The sequence below is a fragment of the Sinocyclocheilus rhinocerous genome, unplaced genomic scaffold, assembly GCF_001515625.1.
Source record: "Sinocyclocheilus rhinocerous isolate Xijiao unplaced genomic scaffold, SAMN03320098_v1.1 scaffold448, whole genome shotgun sequence".
NCBI classification, from domain to species: Eukaryota; Metazoa; Chordata; class Actinopteri; order Cypriniformes; family Cyprinidae; genus Sinocyclocheilus; species Sinocyclocheilus rhinocerous.
This window is the reverse complement of record NW_015651514.1, coordinates 715,478-726,324: the sequence shown is the minus strand read 5'-3', so window position 1 is coordinate 726,324 and position 10,847 is coordinate 715,478. Positions and strand designations below refer to the sequence as shown.

The 10,847-nt window shown below is 34.0% G+C and overlaps 1 protein-coding gene across 1 annotated transcript in view; it reads right to left on the bottom strand.

The window, feature by feature from the left end:
• Window positions 1-607: 607 nt before the first annotated feature.
• Window positions 608-10,847, bottom strand: part of ppp2r2aa (protein phosphatase 2, regulatory subunit B, alpha a) — a 13,774-nt gene continuing 3,534 nt past the window's right edge. Inside the window, exons 4-10 of the mRNA XM_016518443.1 lie at window positions 9,184-9,349; window positions 8,453-8,565; window positions 8,194-8,371; window positions 6,138-6,302; window positions 5,850-6,019; window positions 3,460-3,551; window positions 608-1,824 (exon numbers count right to left, since the gene is read on the bottom strand). Coding sequence (XP_016373929.1) covers window positions 1,545-1,824; window positions 3,460-3,551; window positions 5,850-6,019; window positions 6,138-6,302; window positions 8,194-8,371; window positions 8,453-8,565; window positions 9,184-9,349 — 1,164 coding nt within the window. The 3' untranslated portion in view covers window positions 608-1,544. The remainder of the gene's footprint in view (window positions 1,825-3,459; window positions 3,552-5,849; window positions 6,020-6,137; window positions 6,303-8,193; window positions 8,372-8,452; window positions 8,566-9,183; window positions 9,350-10,847) is intronic.

Genomic DNA, 10,847 nt, shown 5'->3' with positions numbered 1-10,847 from the left:
ACAGAAAAAGAGCAGAACGCTAGTGTTAGAAGGTCATTTTTTGAATAAATAAAAAGAAAACAAGTAGATAAAATAAATAAAATAGAGTGTGCAAGTGTTAGACGGGTCAAGGGTTTTTTATAAAAAAAAAGAAAAGTAGGAAGAATAGAAATAGAATACAGAACGCCAGTGTTATAGGGTCAATTTTTAAAATGATAAATAAAAAACAAGTAGATAGAATAGAAAAAGAACAGAGAACACCAGTGTTAAGAGTGTCAAAACATTTTTATTAAATAAAAAGAAAACTAGAACAGAAATAGAATGTTAGTGTCAAGAGGGTCAAATTTTTTGTTTTATATATATATATATAAAAAAAACAATTAGATATACAATAATGTACAGTATTTGAAAAATAATGTGTTTTTTTAACATTAAAGCATGTCAACATATTCTGTTACACCAAATACACAAAATAATGATCTTTAAAAAAGCATCATATGACCCCTTTAAAGATGAGTGATTCTGCTGCTCTGTATCATTTTCTCTTACCTGGTATATAATACAAGCATATTTAATTCGATTCTACTTTACTGACCTCCAAATAGAAAAATGACCCCAAGAGGTTTAGTTTTCAGTCTTAAAATTAATTTTTATTTTACATTTGGGGTTTTACAACTATTAAGATAAAGGGAACATACTTCAGGATTTGTTCATATACAGCAAGCCTGATTTCCATGTAAACACACTCTATTATACAGAATCATCCTGCACCAATCAACAGCATTAATACACTGAATACTGTCAAGGACATAATTTCAATGTTCGAAAATTCATATAAAAATATCTAGAGCATTCTTTACCCCATAGGAACCATTCTGTATTAAAAAGCTGCAAATAAAATGAGATGCCGAAATAAATAAGATGCCGAAAATCATAAAACATGCACATCTGCACAAACATTTACTTAAGACTCAAAACATTTGTGTGTCTCTATAAAACAATTAAAAGAGACCGATTCAAAAGTCTCCCTTTCCACAAAGACTAAGATATTGCATAAAATTAATGCCACGATTAGGGACTTAATGTAGGGAATAATGGAGCTATTTGGGAACCCTGCTTAAGTCAATTGCACTTGTGGACGAATGTCAGGCGTTCAACGAGTGTTTGGTGAAGGAAACGTCCCGTTGCACCAGGCCTGAGTTGGGAAGGGAGCAATCAGTGCATGAGGAGTCCAACTGATTAATTATGATTCTGCAAACTTATTAAACAGGATTCTGCGGGTTGCTTAGTCAGTTTGGTTGCTTGTTTATAACCCAGCAATGAGTGATGCTTCCGATTAAAGCTAAAACGGACGATGTGCAAAAAAAAAACAAATACAGTAATACAAATAAAAATCCCTTCCTCCGGCCTACAGAGTATCAATTAACGTAATAGAATAACCCAAAGGTTTTTGTGTACTACAGTGGTTAATATTAAGCCTATGAGTTTCAGGAGAGACCTTGTGCTTGGCGTGTATCCAGTCTGACTCTTGGAGCTAGGAATGGGGACGAAGCCGTTCGAAATCCCTAATTGGCTTTCTCCTGGAATATGTAAAGGTTATTGACTGTGGCCAGTGCGACGATGCTATCCTGAGGATGCCAGGAGGTGTAGAGGATCTTTCTGCTGAAGTCCAGGCAGTCGACGCCGATCTCGCTCCTCTTGCGCCGGCTCCCCGCACACACGCGCCAGGTCTTGAGCGGGCATCCAGGGGAGCCGTTCTCCCACGAGGCCTCCAGGGTCACGTCGCGCTGGGCGTCGCAATTGAACATCCGGAAGAAGTTGTTGTAAGAGCCCGTCATGACCTCGCTGAGACCAGAGAGATGAAAAATTATGAGATAATGAGGCGAAGATGAATTATTTCTTCCTTTAGAAGGCAAAAAACAACATCTTTATGGTAATGACTGTTATTACTCATCAAAGAATCCTGAAAAAAAGTATCACAGGTTCTCAAAAAAATATTAAGCAGGAAAACAGTTTCCAGCACTGATAATAAATCAGCAAATTAGAATGATTTCTGAAGATCATGTGACACTGAAGACTGGAGTAATGATGCTGAAAATTCAGCTTTGCATCACAGGAATCAATTAGATTTTAAAGTATATTAAAATAGAAAAACGTTATTTTACATTGTAATAATATTTCACAATATTACATGTTTTCCTGTATTTTTGATCAAATAAATGCAGCCTTGATGAGCAGAAGAAACTCCTGTAAAAAACATAAAAAATTGTTCTGATCCCAAACTTTTGACCGGTGTTGTATATATATTAAATAAAAGAAATAAAACATTAAAAAAACTTGAAATAAACTTTAACTGCAATAAAGTAGAAAAATACTTATTTCAGCTAATTTCCAAAGCAACATTTCCCTTTTTCATTTAGTTTAACTTGATTTTAACTGAAACTAATATAAAAATGTTTATGTATTTGATTTGACTTGCACACATTTACATAAAAAAAATTATATATATATATAAATTCAGTCGAAAAGCCATTGCTGCATTACTGTAAAACTCTAGTTTAAAAAAATATATCTAACCATATTTTCTACACTGTTTTCACTAAATAAACAAAATTAAAAGTATATTTAAAAATGGTTTCTTTAGTGAATTCTGAATAGATGTTGTGCTAAATAAAAAGTTACATTTTATTCATTTCATTTCAGCAATTATTACTGCCATTTCATTTTATTAGACCACCATTCAAACGGTGGTCTGTAAGATTTTGTGTTTTTGATGTTTTTAAAAGAAGTCTCTTATGCTCATCAAAGCTGTTTATTTGATCAAATTCAGTAAATACAGTAATATTGTGAAGAATTATTACTTTTTGGATGTATTTCAAAATGTAATTTATTCCTGTGATGTTTTTGCTGAATTTTCAGCATCATTACTCCAGTCTTCAGTGTCACATGATCCTTCAGAAATCATTATAATATGCTGATTAGCTTCTTAAAAAACATTTCTTATTATCATCAACGTTGAAAAAAAGTTGTGCCGCTTCATATTTTTACAGAACCATAGTTTTCAGGACTCTCTGATGAATAGAAACATCAAAAGAACAGCGTTTATTTTAAATAGAAATATTGACATTATAAATGTTATGACTGTCACTTTTGATCAATTTAATGCTTTGCAGAAGTATTCATTTCTCTCAAAAAACAACAAAATAACACTGAATGCATCATAAATATTCTCGTACTTTAGCTGAAACAGTGTTGTGTCTCAGATAAAAGCTTCAGTCTGATAGACTCTCTCTGGACGCAGGGACACGGCTGTGAGCGCACACAGCTCATGTCTGTTTGAGGTTTGCTTTTATCATGGACTGAAATGCACCCAAAGATGCTTTCGTCTTTATCAGGATGTGTGGGAGCCCGTTAGCTGAACAGAAACGTCATATCGATGGCTTCTCATGCCATTACTGAACGTGAGTCACGTCTCCTCACCTGTCATCGCCCCTCCAGCAGCACTCAAACTTATCAAAGATGCAGTCGTTCTCGTAGAGAGAGCACAGCTTACTCCTGAGATAACCATGAACCTGATGAGAGACAGATCAAAGTCACAAAACACGCTAATGTCATGCATACTGATATAAGGACAGACAGCAGGGAAACCAGTTTATGAATATGTCAGTTTCTTAATGGTTACAGCTTCACAGTCTTTATTCAGTGCATTCTGGGTAATCAGAGCCATACAACTAATGTCATATAAGTAGACCAAGAAGTGTTACATTTAATTACTCATAATTAAAAAATTGCTTTGACATTTTCTTCTCTCTCTCTCTATATATATATATAGAGAGAGAGAGAGAGAGAGCAAAAAGGCCATTGCTGCAAAGTAAAATACTGTAAAAATCTAGCCATGTTTTGTACACGATTTTATTCACTACATTAACAAGCAAAATTTATATTTAAACAATTTTCATTTTTAAATGAATTTAGAGAATTGAGTAAATTTTGTTTCATTTTCATTCCATTTCAGAAATTATTACTGCCATTGAATTCTATTACACTACCATTCAAACATTTTTAGGTAACGTAAGCTGTCCATATTTGTGTTTGATATTGCTTATAATTATCGCTAACCATAATTTCTTACTAATATAGGATCCTTTCAATTTCAATAGAAAATAAGCCAAAGACACAAAAATATATCTTAACAGCAAAGTTGGTCATGCATCAATTTTGGCATTCTGACTATTAACATATTGAGTTATCATTTCTGAATGCAATGTTGAAAAGTGCTGTAATTAAGTTTATAATTAAGTATAACCACAGTAATTGCAATATGTCATTAATGCAGTGCATCATATCCAACTTTTCATAATCCAATCAAATCCTGATGGTGTTTTTCTACAGAAATATTCTGACTCGTGTAAAAAACATTCTCATGCAATGAAAAATACCCATGTAAAGCTGGTTAAGAAATAAATTCCTGACGCCACCTAGTGGTCAATGTTGCTAAATTATTATTCTGTTTATAGGATTAGTTCACACAAAAAGAAAATGATCATACCCTCCTGTCCTTTCAAACCACTTTGACTTTCTTCTAATGGAAAAGGAGAAAATGTAAATCTTCTGGTTGTTTCTTCCATGTACTTAAAAGTAATGGAGACTAGAGCGTTCAAGGTTAAAACAGGACAAACACCGTTTCATAAAAGCAGTTCTTCTGATATTGTCTGAATTCATAAAATAGCATAGATTTAAGTTGTTACTCATTGATACTCCACCTTTCCAGAAAGCTGATCAGCATGATTCAAGAATGACTGGATCAACCTATTTAATTACGAAACGTTATGCTACATCTAAAGCACTTTTTAAGCTTAGTCTAGATTAGGGCTGTCAAAAAAAATGCGATTTTTGAATATTCGTCGAATTTAAAACAAAAATCCGCATTCGAATTTTAGGTGTGCGTCAGGCAGCTTCATCAGTGGAGCACGAAATGCGACGACGATGTAAGTGTCATTGCATTTTAATGTTTTTGTTAGTCTATCCAGTTGAACGCTGCTGCGTTGTTCATTCAAAATATTGTGGGAAAAAAAGAACAATGCAGAGATGTTGTTTGCGTCAAAACCGAAACCAAACAGTTCACACAGAACGCATATTTATCGCATTTTCTAGAGGGACATCTATCACCATTGCACTCGCGTCTCGCACAAAAGAGCCGCATGTTAAGAAAGCCATGGAAAATTAATATAAGTTCAACTTTTTAAAAACATGCCTCAAGACTTTATGGCGGTTTTTCCCCATCCTACTGCATCTCAAGTTTTTAAATGAAGAAAGTACTCTTTGTGATTGGTTTTCGGTCCTTTGTATTAAACTATACATACATGCATGATTGTGTTTTGTTTCTAATTGTTTAAGCAACTTTAATTATATAAGGTTTATAAACATTATTTTAAACATTATGCACTTGTTTCAAAGATAGTCCTGTTTTTATTATGCTTTGAAGAAACGTGCATAATATTTAGTTCGATGCGCCCTCTTGTGGCCTCAGGAGAGAAGCCAAACGCTTTTTTTCCCCTAACTGAAATTATGCCTTTTAAATTCGAATATTGATAATATTTAAGTACAAAATTCGAATTTCGTTTTTCAGCCATTTTGACAGCCCTAGTCCAGATTAACTGTAATTGCATGGATAAAACAACCAGAATATTCAGCATTTCTCCTTTTGTGTCCCAGAAGTCAGTCATACTAATTAGAACAACAATGAGGCTTAGTAAATTATGACAACTTTCATTTTTAGGTGAACTAATTCTTTAAGAATTATTAGTTTTGGTACACCAAAGCTATAAGGATTACTATTTTAGAGCAAATCTCCCAGACAGAAACAGCACCTGGTAGGTTTCCACCGGTCGACTCTCCATGTGCAGGTCCCAGATCTTGAGGGTCAGATAATCTCTGGTCATCATGTATCGGCCGCTGTGACTGAACTTGACGTCTGAGATGGATGAGATGATTTCCGAGAAGAAGGAGCGTGTGCTGGGGTCCTCGGGTTCCTCAAACACTACACAGACACACATGATAAAGGAGTTACATGACAACAAAAGCCCTCCTGAAAGGTTTTCAGCTTGATCAGCCAAAACCTGCATGATAATCCTACTCTAAAGAGCAGTGAAACATACATTTGGAGTGTTGGTCACACAGCGCAGACGCCCTCATGTCACACAGGCGCACGGAGCCCTTGCTGCTGCCGTACACAAACGTGTTGCACTGGAGCGGGTGAAACTCTGAAGCCGTGATCACCTCTGTCAGCTCCTCCATGTTGGCCGGCTTGATATCAACAATGTCTGAGTCAGTGGTTAAGGTCAAACTTCAGTTAGACTATGAGGAATGTGAAAGTGTACATTATGAGGACAAAACATGAAAAGCAATTAAGAGGAAGTGGAAATCACCCTTTTTTGGTTCAAAAACTGCCTTGTTAACAACTATGAAACATGCAAGTGTTATAATATAATTACAAAAGCTTGGGGTGGGTAAGATTTTTGAACGGAAAGTAATAGTTGCATGCATTAGACGGATCAAAAATGGCAATAAAGGCATTTATAATGTTACAAAAGGTTTATATTTCAAATAAAATGCTGTTCTTTTCAACTTTCTATTCATCAAAGAACCCTGAAAAATGCAGAAATCATGGTTTCCACAAATATATGGAGCAGCACAACTGTTTAATGCTATATATTTCCATAAGCTGCATTTTTTTATCCTCTGAAACATTTCCCGTATGCCGATATTTTCGCTTTAAATAAATTAATTTAAGCTCGCTGTTTATAATAAATGTTGCTAGAATTTTAGTTTATACATCTATTTTCCATGCCTGTTCTGAATACCATTAAATTTAAATATTTGTTAAATATTATTAATAATCTTACCACTAAAATTTTAATATTTGTTGAGTGAAGGGAACTAAAATACATGTATTTAGTATTTATAACATGTTATTTACTGGCATTTTACATAATTTCTGAATGTAATAATAAAGTGTGACCTATACACTGATGCAACTTAGTTTGGTTTGTCTCTTAATGATGCAATTTCTAAGCAAGTGTGACTTATTTCACTGAAAATATGAATGATTTCTGAAGGATCATGTGACGGTGAAGACTGGCAAAAAAAATTCAGTTTTGCATCACAGGAATAAATTATAGGGATGCACGATATTGGATTTTTGCCAATATCCGATATGCCGATATTTTTCAACTCATTTTGGCCGATACTGATATATATTTTCGATATTTCGAAGTCTCGAAGCTTTGAAAATAATTATAAATAAACTATATATCAATCGCTGCATTTTTTCCCAGAGAGATGCAGTTAACCCTAACATTTTATTTTAAGATGTAACATTTGTAGATGGTCTAAAGCAAAAGAGTTGTAAAAATTCTGAATATCTTTTAGAGCTTATGATTTGTTTAAAAAATAAAACATATTACACATTAATGAATAAATCAGTATATATAAAATTATTTAATTTACAAGTCATGTTTGTGATTTTTTTTTCACGTAAGCTTTAGCTTCTGACCTTTAAATCAAAACATACTCATTATTTTATTACATCAATTACTGCTTTATTTAATCAGAAACAGTCTAAATGTTATTTGTGTAGGCTATTTTACTTTTAATTTAATTAGAAGTAGGCCAACAGCACCCCCTACAGATTAAAACTCCTTACCGAACGGCGTTAGGACCTGGGGGAGGCTGCCGCTGCACGTGCTATTACTGTTTACTCTATCACACACTGAACCTATCATTCTGTAAGTGCTTTCTCAGTTTAAATGCAGCAATCCAAAAGAGTGAATCTAACCATCATTCAGACAAAACTTTGCTTTAAGAATGAGCCACATTGTTGACGTGATCTAATCACTAGCGCACCCTGGGCACATGTGAGTTAACGTATTCCTCTTATCGGCAAGACATATCGGCATAATTTTTCATATCGGGCCGATGCCGATATTTACATTTAAAGCCATTATCGGCCGATTCCGATACCAGTCCGATAATATCCTAATAAATTACATTTCAATATATTCAAATATAAAACAATTATTTTAAATTGTAATAATATTTTGCATTACAGAATTTTCGATCAAATAAATGCAGCCTTGGTTAGCAAAACCTTCCCAATCCTTAACTTTTGAACAGTAGCGTATGAATAAAGAAATAAATGGATAAACAGGATACTGAAGCTTCGGTCGGTGAAGTCCAGGTGCCACAGATTGATCCGGAGGTCATCGGCGGACAGATACGTCTCATTGTCGCTGTTGACAGAGATGGAGTTGATGTGGTAGGTGTGAGCGTTGGAGTAAACCCGCCGCGGACTCGCCTCCACCATCAGGTCCATCGGCTGGAACACTGGAACCTGTGCGGAGCAAAGCCTGTTACTCCTATAGACTTATTAATGCATTAACAATCAATAATGTGTGTGTGAGTGTGTTCACACCCGTAGTGTTGTGAGGGATGACGGATGCCTGTAGCGGCCATCCTCTTCTTTGAGGTTATAACCCTCTGGTCGCTTGTCTCGTTCACTGATTTTCCAGAGCTTGATGGTTTTATCTGCAATGGAGCATTGAATAATCTACATATTTGATAACAGAGCAACCCACACATATAAATGTGTTAATGTGTCTGTATTTGCACCGGTGCCGTTATTATTAACTGAACTACTGAAAATCAATTTCGATAATATTGTATGGAAAAATGTAAAATTTGAAATGTTGCCTTGGGAATGAAACTTAAATGTGACCCTGGACCACAAAACCAGTCTCAAGTCGCTGTGGTATATTTGTAGCAATAGCCAAAAAAACATTGTATGGGTCAAAATTATCCATTTTTATTTTATGCCAAAAATCATTAGGATATTAAGTAAAGATCGTGTTCCATGAAGATATTTTGTATCAATGGACAGCTTATTTATTCAGCTTTCAGATGATGTATAAATCTCAATTTCAAAAAATTGACCCTTCAAATTGGTCCAGGGTCACAAATATGTCTAAGCTGAAGTATTAAAATTACACAAATAAAAAAAACAAAACAAAAATGAAGAACGCATAAAATGATTAAAATGTGAAAATTCAAATGAAAGCCAATTCAAAAAAATCAATAATAGAAGTAATATTAAAATATTATAAAATATTATAATAACAGATCTGCGCATTTCATCTGTTAGCTCACCGTTTGTGGACAACAGGAAGTGTGCAGCATTTTTCTGAGGAAGCCAGCGGATCTTGTTGATCTTTTCCTCGATTTCCAGACTCTTCAGATAGTCGAACTCTGGCTCGTGACTCTGGAACGTGCTGTAGACGCTATATTCAGCGCGGCACTGCGGCAAGTTCTTACTCTGATAGGACAGAAAGATGTCGCATGACCTTTTAAACATCCTATATGACATTAATGACGAAAAAACAAAACAACTAAAAAAAAACGTACAAAATTGTTTACATTAACTGAAACAAAGCTGAAATTAAATATAAATGTTAGATGACAAACGTAAATGAAAATTAGAAATGTAGCCCTGGCAGTTAAACAAGTTAGAAATAAGTTGAAACTTTAAGTACTAAAATAACTAAAACTGAAATAAAAATAAATTAAAGCTAACAATAGAAATATTAAAAATGCAAAAACTGATAAAAATGACAAAAGCACATAATAAAATGACTAAAGCTTAAAATGAACATGAACATAAAATAAAACGATTTATAAAAATTTTAAATGAGCTTTTATTATATAATAGTATATAAATAATTCTAAAACCGCATTGCAATGTGTATTATTAAAGGAATTGTCTAACTAAAATGCTCTCAAATTTGCATATTTAAATCCAACGTGTCGTAATCAATCACAAGACACATGAGATCTAATAATGGTGTGTCTTGAGGTGCCAATAATAACAATAATCATTATTATTTTTATTAAATTTATAATTTTTTTACCTATATAAAATTACACTATATTTTTTAGTTTTTACTGATTTCCACAAGTATCACAAATATTTCAGGGCTATAAATCACAATTTTACAATTCCCTGAAATGTCTTCATGACCATAAGAACCTTAATGGAAGCATGTCTGTTTGCATACCCATGCATAATATCATAAACTTCAGGAGCAAAGATTTAGGAACAGCCCACTCAAAAATGCTCTCAAATTTGTATGTTCAAATCCGGCATGTTGTAAATGATCACAAGACCAAGGTTATTATAGTTTTGAATTTTTTAATTCGTTTTATTTTAATATCATTTTCAAATTTGCTATAAAATTCAGTTTAGTTTTTATTAGTTTCATTAATATTTTTGTTAGTTTTAGTTTAGTTTTTATTTTGTGAACGCATTTTTATTTAGTTTTTATATAGTTTAGTTTCAGTTTTAATTGAAGTTTAGCAGAATCAACAGAGCGAAGGCCAAAGAAAGACGTAGGCATAATTTAACCTTAGTGAGGCAAACATTTAGAGACACAAAATTAACGCATGCTGAGATTGATTAGATGGTAAAAGTATACAAATATACACCATATACACGGCAATGTTGTCTCGGCGGGGGCAGGGTGTGGTGGAGGTGGGGCTTAGGTAGACGATATTATCGGATATCATGGTATTTTTAAAGGCGATTATCGATAAGATATTTTTGACATATCGCCCAGCCCTAGTGTTCTGTTAAGTACTGCTGGTGCACGTTTACCAAACAGGACCCGTGCAGGACTCTGCTTTGCGTCTCTCCGAGGGATAACCCCATGTGCGTGATGCGCCATTTACAGGTATTTCCCTAAACTGTCACACAGCTCGTATATTTTTCGGCCAAGGGGTGAGAACATAATGATTACGAAAACGATTATTTATTTTTG